This window comes from Sander vitreus, chromosome 15, assembly GCF_031162955.1.
Source record: "Sander vitreus isolate 19-12246 chromosome 15, sanVit1, whole genome shotgun sequence".
NCBI classification, from domain to species: Eukaryota; Metazoa; Chordata; class Actinopteri; order Perciformes; family Percidae; genus Sander; species Sander vitreus.
In genome coordinates this window covers 4514157-4529985 of record NC_135869.1, presented here as the reverse complement: position 1 = coordinate 4529985, position 15829 = coordinate 4514157, and the positions used below count along the sequence as shown (strand labels likewise).

The following is a 15829-nucleotide window of genomic DNA, read 5'->3' as shown; positions in this document are numbered from 1 at the left end:
TGCAATGTTATGGAAGAACCATTTCCTTCTTTTCACATCCAATATCCAACTAAAGAAATGTGATATATTTAGCAAACTAAATTTCTGTATGTATGAAAACAGGGGAAACAGGTAATGGCAATAAAATAATATATAAATAACAAATAAAAATAAAATAAATATAGCCTTGCAGTATAAATATATTTCTCAAAACACACACACAGGCCTGTTTGAACGTCAATAGTAACGTTACCTGAAAACAGCGTGTAGTTCCTTGTTTTTATTTTTTTTAGCAAGTTTGCTTTATTTGTCATTGTGCATAAATATGAACAATATACCGTTGCTGTCAACGGGCTTATCTGCCAACGTTAGCTACCGGCGGTTACCTCGGAACAATCCAGCAAATAGACGGTACCCTAGTGTGCCGTTACCTGAAACCTGAAAATGATTTAACGTCAGCGCTCATTTTACACACAGTTTAGCAACAAAACTAAACGCTAAGGGAAGATTACTACGTTTTAATGTTGGTTTTGATACACAACGTTAATACAGCGTGTCGGAGGAATACAGCGTCTCCTGCAGCGGGGCGTCAGAGGCAGAGGGACCGCAGCGTTCGCTAACGTTAGCTTCTTGTCTCATCTGGGGTCTAATAAACAGCAAATTCATCAAAGTCAGTGTGCCCAACGCTATTTTCCGATAAACTGTAGCGGTCATATTTTCCATATTCCAGTTTTTCAGCCTGAGATCAGTAGAGCAGACGTCTCTGCAGAGCCATGTATAATTACGACTTTATGACATCTCATAAACAGCAACAAGGAGCGGCGGTGCGCCTGATGGAGCGTGCACGTGTGATGCTGATGTAGCGCAATGTTAATCATGCGGCGCCCGAGTGCATTTGACCGTCATAAAGTCAGCATATGTCAGACTGATCGACCCGGTCGCCGGTCATGGCCGATCACGTGAAAATCGGTGCATCTCTAGTACATTCATAACACATCTATGGTTAGGACCACTGAAACTTTCAACACAACATTTGAAATCCACTTTGGTTCCAGACTCCCAGCTCAAGTATTCCATTATTGCTGTTGCCCTCCATTGTGTTCAGATTCCAGCTTATCCCAGTTCAAACTGTGTCCTTTCAGCCGTCCTCCCATCACTTTAGTTTACATACCTCAACCTCTTAATACATCCATGACCTCAACCCTCCTGGACATTTGAATATGCAGTCTTGTGTAACCCTCACAGTCCAAACCAGTTTCATCCAGTTCATGAGCTGTTGCCAAGAAACCAGCTCGGTGAGGGCATGCATGTGTTTGTTTGCATGTGTGCGGTTGTGTGTGTGTGTGTGCGTGTGTGTGTGTGCGTGTGTGTGTGTGTGTGCTCTGGGTTTCCTTCACTGTGTGAATGCAGATGAAGCTGGAGTTATCCTGTTCTTGGTGCCAGTATTACATAACCGCTTGGAACAGAAAAGAGAGCTGACAGTCATCCATTTCTTTGCCTCACTGTGCCCATTTTTCTCTTACATGTTTTTTTTTTTCTTTTATCAAGAAAACACATCAATATTATCATTAATTTTGCCAAAGTCACTTGTTATATAAATAGTTACAAATGACGTTTGAATATATTGGAAAAATGTGGGCTATTTCTGCACATTATGTCCGTAAGAGGGCAAACCAATACAGCACTTGTATTTCAACATACACATGTATCTTAAAAGATCTGCATACCGACACATTACAAACCTATAAACTAATGAAACAATGTACTATATAATGTTAAACTTCATTCAAACACCGTAGACCCCCTAGAGTGGCTTAACTTAGGTTGATAATGGATTTAAATGCTCATGTCTTACTATTCTGAAATCGCAAGCTATTAACTTTAACCAGGTCTAGCTGCCTTAGCATGAGAATGTAAATAAACCACAGACTGTATAATATTAATGGACAGAGCGTGTGTGACGTCACCCGTTGGTTTGTGGAGATCTGCTATGAGTCGTTGAGTTTGCCGTTACGGGCGCAGCCATCCTGGTTGAGGATGTGACGATTTTAGACGAGAGGGAAGAGTGAGGGAGGAGCCCTTACACTCCACGTTACGTTACACACTTTCACTGGCAATCACATCATAGCCACGCCCTAAAACACCCCCTGCTTTATCGACGATTTTAAAATCAACGAGATAATTAAAAAAATGATCATTGATCACTGTCCACTAATTTTACAGTCTATGAAATAAACCCTTTGATAAATACTGTAATTAAGTAATGTCTTAACTCTCGGTTGAACATATTGACGGTATCTGCGGAAACTTAGAACGCAACTTACCCATCAGAGATCGCCAAGAATAAGGAAGCGAGGTCCTAACTGAAGACCCGCCTTGATGAGAGGACTGACAGATTCCATTTTTATTTCCATGTTGAGACTAAAAGGGTGTGGTAACATGTCAATTTAAATGCAAGGACGTGGGCCGCTGTTGCATTTGAATATTGTCCACTGTAGAGCGGAGTCTTGGATTGTTACATTTGAAGTATTACTCAAAAACAAGTACATGTGTGGAAAATTATAATGCATTTTGAATTTTCAAGTTTACATTATTAAAGGTGCCGTAGGTAGGATTGGGAAGATCCAGGACTTAGCCGAAAAATGTGAACATCGACAACTTCTCAGTCCCTCCCCCGCTTTCTGCTAAAGCCCAAAACGGTCCCACAAGGGAGAATGAATGTGTGTGCTTGAGCAGTGATTGACACGCAGTTAGACCCCCCCCCCGGCCCTGATTGGTGCATCTGAACAGGGAGCGGTATATTTTTGTAAATCACACTCCAGGCTGTAGGTGGAGCCAGAGGAGCTGGATTTCTTTTTTAAATGACCTGCTTCATGTAGTTCTACTGGAACATAGGGTCAGTTTCAGCAAATATGACAGAAAGTTAGTTTTAGAAGTCTTACCTACTGCACCTTTAAGTTCCCAATTGGCTTCCATAATACATTCCCAGTCCTTTTTTGTTTCCTAGTTAGCTCACTAATGAAACAAACTCAAGAATGGACTGAGTGGGTTACATTAACAGAGACTGCGAAAGAAATTGAACTTGTTTAGTTGGTGGACTTCTCCATTTCATACACACGTATCATTAATCCTCTCTCACTGTTTGTCTCTCTCTCTCTCTCTCTCTCTCTCTCTCTCTCTCTCTCTCTCTCTCTGTAGGTGACTTGGTGAAGTTAGACCCTGAGGGCGAGTGCTGCCTCTCTCTCGCACTTCATCCCGTCTGTTGACGTCCTCCTTGGTCATGGCGTCCTCCTTGATCAGCCGCCACTTTGCTCTCTCCCTGCAGAAAAACTTGTGGCTCAGTGCTCCAGGTAAACCCCGCAAGCTTACAAATTTAAATCAAAATCTTTTGAAATTCATTCTTTAGGTACCGTTTCACCAGGTAATGACATGTGACTTTGCTACAAATGTCCTCTTGCAGGTTAACCGTAGATCAGTGTGCATCCAATTCCTTTATTAAATGCTTCAGGACTTGGTTTGCTGTTGTAATGAATTTCCTTTTGTCTCCTTTGGTCCTTCTAACTTTTATTCAAATTGTTTACTTAGAGTCTGAGACCATCGGTGATATATATATATATATATATATATATATATATATATATATATATATATATATATATATATATATATAATTATAAAAACTTCAGATTCTAAAGATTACTTTTTTGGGGCATTTTCAGCCTTTATTTTGACAGGACAGCTGAAGACATGAAAGTGGAGAGAGAGGGGGGGGAATGACATGCAGCAAAGGGCTGCAGGTCGGAGTCGACTGCGTCGAGGAGTAAACCTCTATATATGGGCGCCCGCTCTACCAACTGAGCTATCCGGGCGGCCATCAGATTATTTTTTTAATGCAAAGAATTGTGCCTATGCCTGATTTTAATGTAGCTCTTAGCCCTACGGCTGATTTCAAACATTTTGGTTATAAGTGAACTTGAGTATTGGTCATTTTGATCAATTTTCAAGTAAATACCACTATTTCATATAAAGTCATATTATGTCTGATGTTCCCAGGGATAAAAACGATGATACCATGTCTAGTGTAGTAAGAGCAGCATTATGCAATCAGTGTAAATGTTTGACTGACCTAGTAGGATGTGGTAATTAATACATGTGCATGCTTCTCAGAGGCTGCTAACTGAGTCATGTCTCAAAGGTCTTCTCTCCTGTCAATCATCAATAGGCCAGTCTGTGTGGCTCTGACTTACCGTTCGGTAACCGGAGTGATATACGCTTAGCTTAATGTCAGTGGGCCATATTTATCAAGACTCTCAGTCTGAGAATTTTGGGGTAATTGAGACGGACCAGTGCAGGGCCCATTCAAAAACATGCCGACTGCTTGGCCTCCTGTATTGCTGCTTGCAGCTTTTTCCAGAACCATTGTACCCTATTCAATCAGACAGACAAAAATACAAAATAATCCTCTTTAGGCAAAATAAATTAAAATGAATTAATTAATTACAAAATAGCTTAAATTAAAATAATCCAGGTAAATTCAAGTACTTAAAAAATAAAATCAATAATAAAAATAAAATAAAAAATAAATAAGCACAAGTAACACAAATTTCCAAATTGACCAGGCTCTGCAGGCAGAACTAGAACAAGGCAGCCCATACACTCTCATAAAGTGTGTGTGTGTTTGTGTGTGTGTGTGTGTGTAAACATGCAGAAACAAAGCAGTGAGAAATCATTTCTGTGGTTCTCTAGTAAGTCTGTGTACTTAGACAGTTTGTTGGGGTGAACCCTCTGTGGATTAAAAAAAACAAATCTGTGAGGCTACAGGGAGATCAAGACATTAAAAGAGACTTATCACATCGAATTTGGATGGATATATAGATATACATATACATAGGAAATGTTTAAAACATATGTAGCTAACCGAAAGGACAAACATTCGCCTCTCCACAGCAAAAAAAAAAAAAAACGAATTTAGGAAACTTACAGTTAGATGTTGAGTTTTTGAATGCTGAAATGTCCGTTTGTTTTGCTAGACACGGAAGACACCGCATAACTAAGGCATTTACTAAGGTAAACATGCTTTCAGTACGAGGCCTGGGGTGTTCCTCCTCGTCTGTGTCTGCATTGCCGACGGTCGATTCTGACATTTTAGTTTTGCTACGACGGTAAAGCTAACCCGTCCCGCCGCTGAGATTGAGTGTGGTCACTGCACAACTATGTTTGATTGGTGAAACACGAGAGTAGAGCCTTTAGCGGAAGTCTCTCTCTCTCTCTCTGTCAAAATAAAACCTAGAAATGAGGCGTACGAGGGGGGGATTAAAACAATGACGCGTAGAATACCAAAGAGGTAGAAAGAAAAGTAACGAGCTCATTGTAGCCTAATGTAGCGGAGTAAGAGTACAGTTTCTTCTTCACAAATCTACTCAAGTAAAAGTAAAAAGTATAGTGATTTAAAACTACTCCTAGAAGTATAATTTTTTCAAAAACGTACTCAAGTAAATGTAACGGAGTAAATGTAACTCGTTACTACCCACTTCTGCTCATTACAACATAAGCTGAGTTGATGATGTATACATGAGCACCTGGCAGTGATCAGAAACCTGGACTACTACTGTAACATGTCACAGTATCATGGTTTCAACCCGAATACTCCAGCTACCATATTCAAAAGTGGAAAAACCCGAGATTTCTGAAACCAGAATGTGACGTTCACACGTGCAAACCCATAACCAAAGCCCCTGATCTGATCCACAGTGTGTTTCTTCCACCAGGCTGCAGGTATGTCAGTAAGGCGGCACCACAGGCCCAGGTGGAGTTTGACTTCAGTGGACCCTCCATGAAGACTGCAGTTCCTGGACCACGATCACAAGTAACACACACACACACACACACACACACACACACACACACACACACACACACACACACACACAAATCAATACACACTCTCTCCCTTTCTCAGTTATTACTAACAAACTGTTTTCTTCTTTAGGAGCTGACAAAACAACTGGGAGAGATCCAGGTGAGGGGGTGTGTGTGTGTGTGTGTGTGTGTGTGTGTGTGTGTGTGTGCGCGCGTCTAGTTATGCTCCAGTGGCATTTAAACCAATTTGTGTGGTATGATTATTATTGTGTGTTGAATCAGAAAGGAGTGATAAATCAATGTTCTCTTTCCTTAGCTGGAGTTGTGCGTAGCAGTATAAAGACTATAAGTGTGTGTGTGTGTGTGTGTGTGTGTGTGTGTGTGGGTGGCCGGCTGAGAACTACTGTGTTAACTCAGTGAACTAGTTAAATAAAGCCTGGAGCGTTAATGGCGTTCAACATGCAGTAGCTCTGTCCACGCTGCCAGTGTAGATTTTATGTAGAAATCAACAGGGGGGGGGGGGGGGGGGGACTCAGACTCAGAGAATGGAATGGATAAGAAAAGGTTTACTGACTGTATCCCAAGGGGATGGCTGTGGATGAGGGAATCCAGCTGGCGGTTCTGAGGAGTTACATCTTCACTGCTCCATCCTCCGGGCTTGAGACCCATGAAATCAATCTCAGCCCTCCCCCCCCCCCGTCTTGGTTGTGGGTGAAGTTCTCATGTGAACAGAGCAGAGCTGCTGTGCGCTGCAGCAGCTGACAGCTTCATTTATAATGTGGAACAGCAGCATCACGTCATTATTAGGGGTCCAAGCCCGAGGGGGCTGGGGCCACGCAATGCAAAGCAGCGTGGATCCAACAAATATGTTTTTCCTAAGTAAAAGTGCTTCTGCAGCATACACTGTACAAGTTATGCAAGTGATTATTTTTGGGCCATTTGGACCTTTTATTAGATAGGACAGCTAAAGACAGGAAAGGGGAAGGGAGAGGGGGATGACATGCGGCAAAGGGACACAGGTTGGTACCGAATCTGCGACCGCTGCAGCAAGGACTGAGCCTCTGTACATGGGGTGCACGCTCAACCAGGTGACTTGCCCAGGCGCCCCGATGCAAGTGACATTTTGATGGGAGGTATTAGCCTGGTGCACGTTCCTCAGACACAGAGCATGGCACGTATCCACCAGCAGGTGGTGCTAGAATCAGGGTGACGCCCACACCATACACCGTAAATTCCTACATGCAGGCGTATATCTCGTGATATACTGTAGGCCACGCCCATTTCGCCCTAAAATATTTTTTGGGGGCAAAATTGTGATAGAGTATATGCGAGTCTGCCTTGTTTTTACATTTCTATTTCTACATGTGTTGACTGAACACGATACAAGACAGCTGTTGGAGTTGTTGTTGTTAGGCATAGTTTGACTGACGGCGGTTACACACCAGGCCGATAATCGGCCGTTGGACAGTCTGACGAGGTCAGTGACTCGAGTCTGTTCGGTGGGTTCCGTGCCGTCGTCCGTCGGAGGAGCTGCCGGCCTTCATTTTGGCCGACCCGACATGCTCAGTCGGAGACGGGGCAGTCGGGACTCACCCGGAAATGGCGAGCGGGATGAGCGTGACTAAGCCTCTCAAAATCTGACGAAAATCTTCTAAACCGACCTTTGTCGATCTGAAATGAAGACAGATTCAGCAACTGCATGGCCCATCTCTCGCTTAAAATGTTTTCAGAAACACGTTTCGGTGAACTATTTTAGTACAATATGAGATCGTATTCTGAATGAGTCGCCAGTAATGGCCGTTCGAAAAATCCAAAATCCGGAAGCAGCAGCCAGAACCACGTGACGCGTTCGTCCAATCAGCTGCCGGTTTTCATTTTATGGGCGACAATACAGATTAGCGCCGCCTGCTGTTATGGAGACGTATGTACGTCTCGTCGCTTCGGTGTGTTCCGAGGCACTTTTTTGACCAACTCGGGGAGACTGATCAGTCACACTGCCTTTTCTGCCAACGGTCGGCCATCTGGTTGGTGTGTAACTGCCTTAAGACCGACTAGCAGTCTACATTTTTCACTCTTTGAACACAACACTGATAAAGACTTGAAACAGATATTAAAATGATAATTATGACCTTTTCAAGTGTCTCTAGGTAATATTCACCAAAATGTTGGACTTTCTATACCGTGTGTGTGTGTGTGTGTGTGTGTGTGTGTGTGTGTGTGCTGGATGCTTAATACAGAACATGTCTCTTCCCAGAATGTTGGTGCTATCAACTTCTTCTGTAACTACGAGGAGAGCCGGGGGAACTACCTGGTGGATGTGGACGGCAACCGCATGCTAGACATCTACACTCAGATCTCCTCCATCCCCATTGGTTAGTAGCAAAAGATCCAAACAAAGCTAGCTGGATTCTAGGAGTTAGCAGTTATCACAGTCTCATGGCCCTATTTTAACGATCTAAGTGTATGGCGCGGGTGCGTTTAGGGCGTGTCCAAATCCACTTTTGCTAGTTTGACGGCAGAAAAAAAGGCTCCATGTGCCGGGCACGTGGTTCAAAAGGGTGGTACTTGGTGTCTTCATTAACTCATTGGTGTGTTTTGGCCGCAACATGCAATAAACCAATCAGAGGGTCATCTCCCATTCCCTTTAAAAGCCAGGCGCGTTTGGACCTTGGCGCATTGCTATTGTGATGGCGGATTTGCACCGTAATATTTTTATTTGTAATCGTTTGCACATTTGTGGGCTGCTGCGCTTCTCTGTGTGTGTGTGTGTGTGTGTGTGTGTGTGTGTGTGTGTGTGTGTGTGTAACAAGCATAGTGTGTGTGCGCTGTGCACGAGCCTAGGAGCATTTTACTAATTTGCTGTTAAAATAACAATGAAATGCTGTGCTATTGACTAGGTATAGACTTCAGACCAGGTTTTTGTTGGTCAATGGCGCGATCACTTTCCGCTGCCTTAAGATAGCAATACGCCAAGAATGCACCTGAACACACCTCCCTGTGAGACCAGCATGCCCGTGGGCGCAAAAAGATGGGCGCAGGTGCATTTGCTGTTTAAACGACATGGGCGCTGGACGAGCTTAAAATAGCAAAGACACTTGCGTCGGGATTTGCGCTACACTGCGCCAGGTGCAAGATAGGGCCCTCATATGTCATGTTACATTGCAGTATCGATTCCATATTGTGATATCTGAAAGATGAATTTTAAAAGTGTAACTGAATAGGTGCAGAATTCGATCCTTTCTTCACTAACCTCTGCTGGGTTTGTTCGGCGCTCATTAACCACTGTAGGCTCTACAGTGCAAACATGTTTTTGCATATGGAGAATGTGAATTGTGCATATGTGTGAATGTCAAACATTATCTGGGGGCACCTTGAGTGACTCTGAGCTCAGACACAGGTCAGCCAAACACAGAGATTCTCTAAGCTATTCTAAGCTGATTTCAGCTTGACAGGTGGCAATTTTCATGGGTTTCCTTATGTGACTGAAGTCAATGACTCTCTCCTTCATCTTGGAGCAGATTATTGTCTGCACACCAAGTTGTCCACTGACTCACCTCACATCTCGTTGTGCAGACTCCCCGTGATTGGTAATGCAGCTGCAACTGTTGTGTCATCAGCAGATGATGTGAACTGTGTTTAGCAGAGCAGTCATTGGGTCATCAGAGAGAAAAGCACCGCCGTTGGTGATGGTGCTGGACAAAAGTCAGGGTTTATATTTAAAATATTTTTTTCTTACAAATGTACATTGTACGAAGTGCATTTCCACCAGTAAAGTGTTTTGTTTTTCTAGAGCACATTTAAACACCGCTTAAGCTGACCAAAGTGCTGTACAACAAAGCACTATGGGCTCAATGGTGTTTTAAGTCCCCAACGTCTCCTTCAAGGCAGCACTGCGACCGTTGACTTCAAGGCACCTAACCTTAACCCTAACTATAACCATAACCATTGCCTAATCCTTGTACCTTCCTTCCAGGCAGCGCTGCCTGGAAGGAGACGTTGGGGGGCTTAAAATACTGGAGATAATTATTTCAGTTTTGTCATGGTTGGAAGTGGATGAGGAAAAGTGACCTAATGCTACAGGGAATGTCCTGAAACTGAGATAGGTCTTGAAGCAGTTGAATGCTCTACCTTTTAATACCAAGCCGTAAACTGACTAGAGTTTGGTTTTTCCAGCTCGCAAGCCAACGGAGAGTTGCTAGACGACACTGGCTGCAAATTACATTTGCTGCCGCTAGGGAGCGTGTAGATTTCTAGGCTAGAGTATGACAAAATAACTTGGTTAAACTACTGAAGCAAAAACACTATCGGCAACACAGAGGGGTCTGCAACCGGAAATGAGTCAGACAAGCAGGGGGCCAGACAGCCAAGCCAGTGGAGCCAGTTTCTTGATTCTAGTGTTGCAGCAGCCGCTCTGCAACGGCCTGCATATGTATATGTTGTGTCAAACGACCTGCCTCCCAAGCCTAATGTGGATCATGGATTGTGTCCTTAAAATAACACCATCCATGGGCATATTTTACAGAGTGTACAACTTAGTTTGTCCAGGAGAGGAGGGAACTCATACAGCATCATATGCCCTCACTGTCAAATCTTTTAAGATAAATACAAATGTCAAATTTGTCAAAATGCTCTATTGCTCTCTCTAAGTGGATATTTGTTTAAAGATTAAAGGGCTTTTCACACGGGGAGACACTTGGCCTGCGTAGTCGCTCTGATCCATCGGGTCTCACTGCGCTCCTCATGTCAACATTGTAAATTACTAAACTGATTTATAATCAAAGTTTCTGCTCTCACTTGGCTGGAACATTGATTATGATATGTCATTGTCTGGAATTGAGCTAGATGTCAGTGGATTTTGGAATTGCTCAAATCTGGAAAAGTATGTGAAATAGTGTTTGTCAAGCGTTGTGTCTGTAGCTGTTTAACATGGAGCTGCAGACCTGCTGTCAGTCCTGTGTTGGATTCTGTTCATCACTCTTAAAACCTAACTATTCATTCAACCTCAGGTGAGAAGGTGACGTTCTAGAGAGCATACCACGTTGAAACTGAGAATATGTAGGAAGCTCAAACCAGCAGAGAGCTTGGTTGTAGCCATAGACAGTATATAAGAATGGACCAACAGATCCCGTTGCTCTGGAAGGCCTTTAGAAGGACTTTTCCGGTGATGGCTGAGCGTTACTGAGCAGCCTCCAACTGAGAGAGACGACGTAGATGTGACATGAGCAACCTGTCTGAAAGTTAGAAGTCTTCTGGTAGCTGTGCCAAGAGAAATCTCAATTATTCCGAATATTGCAGAGACGGAGAGCGTAGGTATATGTAAGGAGATAACATAGGCACAGGCTAATTATTGCTAACTAAAATGCTAGTTAACATTAGTAATTACACTTAAACGGCTAATGTGAGACGAAACTGCCTGCGCGCTTCTCCTGTACTGTACGGTAATTCCTCTACTGTGAGACAGTAAGTCGCATAGTAGAGGCCATAACGTGAGATACAAGGTAACGGAGCCTTTTATACATTGTCGTGTTTCAAAATGGCGCCATAGGAGGTTCGCGGTCCGAGGAGAAGCTTACCCCCTTGGTTGTAGCTCCGCGCCTTCTGCTGGTTGGAAGGGGAACAGAACTTCACACAACACTCAACTAAGGGCCTTTTCACACCTGCCTCTTTTTAGTTTGGTTGAATCGCACTAGAGTTCGTTTGTCCAGCTGGCGCGGTTCGTCAGGGCAGGTGAGAATGCGTCATTCGCACTCGGGTGCACACCAAAAGCGGACCAAACAAATGTACCGAGACCTGCTTAAAGAGGTGGTCTTGGTACGCTTTCAATCAAACTCTGGAGCGGTTCGTTTGTGGTGAGAACGTGATCCGTACTCGAACTGCACCAACTATACATACTCCGCAAGTCTGAGCTAATGCCTCCTGTAGTCAGGTTGGTTCAGCAGTCTGCGATGCAGCAGCTCGCAGTGTTTCTATCACAGAAATAGACTGTGGTCAAGCTCGCCGTCCGTCACTCGTATCTCCGTGGTCACACCAGCCGCCGCTAAAATTGGAGACAGACGCCGGGCAGACCAGAGCGAAGTCTCGGTGACCAGAGCAGACGTAGTAACGTCTCTCGTGAAACAATGTTTGATCATTTTAATGAAATGAGCTGGTTTAACGATGGAGATGCAAGACATATGCACTAGTCCAGAACACCGGACCTTCTTCCTGTATTTACTTTCTTGCTCCCGCCCCCAGACACATCCGACCAATAAAAGGAGTTGGACGTTCTTGCGTGATTTGTAATGGCGCATTTTGGTACGCTTGGATTTTTCCAGGTGTGAAACCAAACCCAACCACACCGAACCGAAATCGCTCCAAGTTTACTAACTCACCAACTGATTCGGACCAAAGCAAACGAACTACAGGTGTGAAAACGCCCTGAGAAGAGTTTATATTCCTATCAGTGAAACTGTAAGTAAACTTATTATTTACTTATTTGGAATAGAAAGTCTTCATAAACCCATCAGCAGATGGAATAATGATTCTCCAAATACCTCATTTCATGTCATTTCTTTGAAAAACAGGAACAGGTGTTTTAATACAAAAGGGATTGATTTGTCAATGAAAAGTGCTCTACAAATAAAATGTATTATTATTATTATTATTATTATTATTATTATTATGTAAAGCAGAGATACAAGTAGAGACACATTGAGACAGTTTGTCCTTCTGTCCTCAGGATACAACCACCCGGCGCTGCTCAAACTCATGTCCAATCCCAACAATCTGGTACGTCCTCTTCATATTCAATATCTTTATATGATATACAGTATAACATTAATATCTTTATATGATATATTATAGTATGTCCTTTACACATTATCTTTATATGATATTATAGTATGTCCTCTACACATTCATATTTTTATGATATAGTATGTCCTCTACACGTTTGGTATCTTTATATGATATATTATAGTATGTCCTCTACACATTCATATTTTTATATGATCTATTATAGTATGTCCTCTACACATTCATATTTTTATATGATCTATTATAGTATGTCCTCTACACATTAATATTTTTATATGATATATTATAGTATGTCCTCTACACGTTTAATATTTTTATGATATAGTATGTCCTCTACACGTTTGGTATCTTTATATGATATATTATAGTATGTCCTCTACACATTCATATTTTTATATGATCTATTATAGTATGTCCTCTACACATTAATATCTTTATATGATATATTATAGTATGTCCTCTACACATTAATATATTTATATGATATATTATATTATGTCCTCTACACATTAATATATTTTATATGATATAGTATGTCCTCTACACATTCATATTTGTATGATATAGTATGTCCTCTATATATTAATATTTTATATGATCTATTATAGTATGTCCTCTACACATTATCTTTATATGATATATTATAGTATGTCTTCTACACATTAATATTTTATATGATCTATTATAGTATGTCCTCTCATTATCTTTATATATTATAGTATGTCTTCTACACATTAATATTTTTATGATATAGTATGTCCTCTACACAGTAATATATTTATATGATATATTATAGTATGTCCTCTACACAGTAATATATTTATATGATATATTATAGTATGTCCTCTACACATTAATATTTTTATGTGATATAGTAGGTCTTCTACACATTTAATATAAATTCCATTGCCTGATGTTTTCAGAATCTATTTGTCCTTTATGTGGACAGTGTAACTGATGGATAAGTTTCTGGTGGAACAACACGTTAGAGGAGAGTCACATTATATAGAGTTTGTTTAGTTGTTTGTTCTTTGTTTTTCATAAAAGTTCCAGTTGTGCTTTGTTGACCAAAATTGTAAAGGGTTTTCATAAATGGATGTGAAAACTTTCAGAGTACTCTGGTAAACCGACCAGCCCTGGGAATCCTGCCGCCGGAGAACTTCCCAGACAAACTCACTGAAAGTCTTCTCTCAGTTAGTAACACACACACACACACACACAAAATATACTGTACAGTGGAGATATGGTGTTATAATTGTCTTCCCTCGGTTCAGATCTCTCCCAGTGGAATGACTCGTGTTCAGACGATGGCCTGCGGATCGTGCTCCAATGAGAATGCTTTCAAAGCCATGTTTATCTGGTACAGGGTGAGTAACTGTTAGCCGGGTGTCATGGTCTGAACCAATGAGGGACAAGACCTGAGTTATTATCCCAGATGTATCCATGTCTCTGAAACTGCACTTCTTTAAAGCTCCGAGACTTGTGGAAGAGGAACAAAGATCCATGGTCAACAGTGTTCATTTCAACAACACTATGATGAAAAGTATTTGTTGAGTGACATATTTTTCGCAGCGATTATAAGACTTAAACTAAAAAATATAACCTTTTTGAAAACGAGGATTATTACAAGACGTGTTATTGATTCAACGAATAAAATGAAAAAAAGTGCATTTAGCCGCTTGACCTGTTAAATAACAGTTAATACGAAGCACCTTCGTCTGTGTCAGCAATGCTTTCGGACATTCTTGGATTTATGGACCAAATTCAGGTACAGTCCACTGAGAATTAGATAATAAGCAACACGTCTTGAACAAAGTAGGAAACCATGCAGGCAGCATGCTGACATGTATAAAAAGGCAAGCCTGTTTAACTTTATCATGTGCTGTGGATGTAACATTAATGCTGCGTTCCAGACACAATTTTCAGCCCGTACGTTACGACTTCAAGTCACGACTCACAACTTGGTAGCGTTCCAGGCAAAGTCACCACAAACCCTTCTAGCTAGCGTTAGCTAGCGGCTACCTAATGTTGACGTTAGCTAGCGCTAGCTGATACTAGCGATTTCTAGTCGCCGACATATTTTGGGCTTCATTTAATCAACATAACCTGTAGTAGTACACAATCGTATGTGTATTGTTTTGATTACAATGTGCGGAATTACTTTACGTTGCCTATTTATGTATATTTATTTCTATTTCTCACTGTTAATCACCGGCGTCTATACAGCATCAACAGGGGTCGACATTGTTGTTTATGTGTGTGTGTGACGTCAAAAACTGTAACTGGGAGTACAACCATCTGGTACAAGTTCACGAGTAGTAAGTTACGGGTTTGACTGCCGTTCCAGGGCACTTTCACGGGTAGAAGGTTGTGAAAACACGAGTTATGGGTTGCCTGGAACGCAGCATAATGTTACTCCCAGGCGGATATCTGTCGTGTTGTTACTGAAAGCGAGCTCCACCAATCAGAGCCATCGCTGTAACGCTTGGGATTGTGGGTAGTGTAGTACTTCTCCTTTACGTTGTGGCTAAACCAGGTTGACTTCATACATATAAACTGAAGCTTTGTGTGTGTGTGTGTGTGCGCGTGTGTGTGTGCGCGCGCTGTAGAACAAGGAGCGGGGCCACAACACACCGTCTGAGGAAGACCTCAGCTCCTGCATGGTCAACCAGGTGGGGGAAAGAAAGGGCTCTACTTTTCAGAATATTTTGATATTTCCAGCTTTATTTCATTATGAATTGCATCATCCTCTATGCTTTCTCTTTGTTTCTCTTGTGTCTCAGGCCCCAGGTTGTCCAGACCTCAGTATCTTATCTTTCATGGGAGCTTTCCATGGAAGAACCATGGGTATGTTCAACACTCGCAGAAACATCGCTCATTGCTGTCAGATGTAATGTAGGCAATCTGTTGCATGCTGTACAGCATAGTAAGGACGTGTGTAATATTGCTTGAATCGTTGGATACTGTCACGTCATAATGTTGCATGTTATGACGTAACAACACCTTGTACTGAATACACACACACACACACACACACACACACACACACACACACACACCCTAACCCTCACCCTAACCATAACCTAATTCTAACCCTAATCCTACAACCAAGTCTTAACCCTCAAACAGCCCTTTAAAGTTGTGGGCCCATTTTGGCCCCACAAAGCTGTCGGGACCCCACAAGTAAACTGGACTC

The 15829-nt window shown here is 42.1% G+C and overlaps 1 protein-coding gene across 2 annotated transcripts in view; it reads left to right on the top strand.

The window, feature by feature from the left end:
- The window catches only part of abat (4-aminobutyrate aminotransferase), a 40586-nt gene that overhangs the window by 14142 nt on the left and 10615 nt on the right, over positions 1 to 15829 (top strand). For both annotated transcript variants that reach the window (XM_078268836.1, XM_078268837.1), the window contains 9 exons: positions 3178 to 3329; positions 5748 to 5845; positions 5969 to 5998; positions 8093 to 8210; positions 12557 to 12606; positions 13746 to 13826; positions 13908 to 14000; positions 15243 to 15305; positions 15417 to 15480. In XM_078268836.1, the coding sequence (XP_078124962.1) occupies positions 3260 to 3329; positions 5748 to 5845; positions 5969 to 5998; positions 8093 to 8210; positions 12557 to 12606; positions 13746 to 13826; positions 13908 to 14000; positions 15243 to 15305; positions 15417 to 15480 (667 nt within the window). In that variant the 5' untranslated portion in view covers positions 3178 to 3259. The remainder of the gene's footprint in view (positions 1 to 3177; positions 3330 to 5747; positions 5846 to 5968; positions 5999 to 8092; positions 8211 to 12556; positions 12607 to 13745; positions 13827 to 13907; positions 14001 to 15242; positions 15306 to 15416; positions 15481 to 15829) is intronic.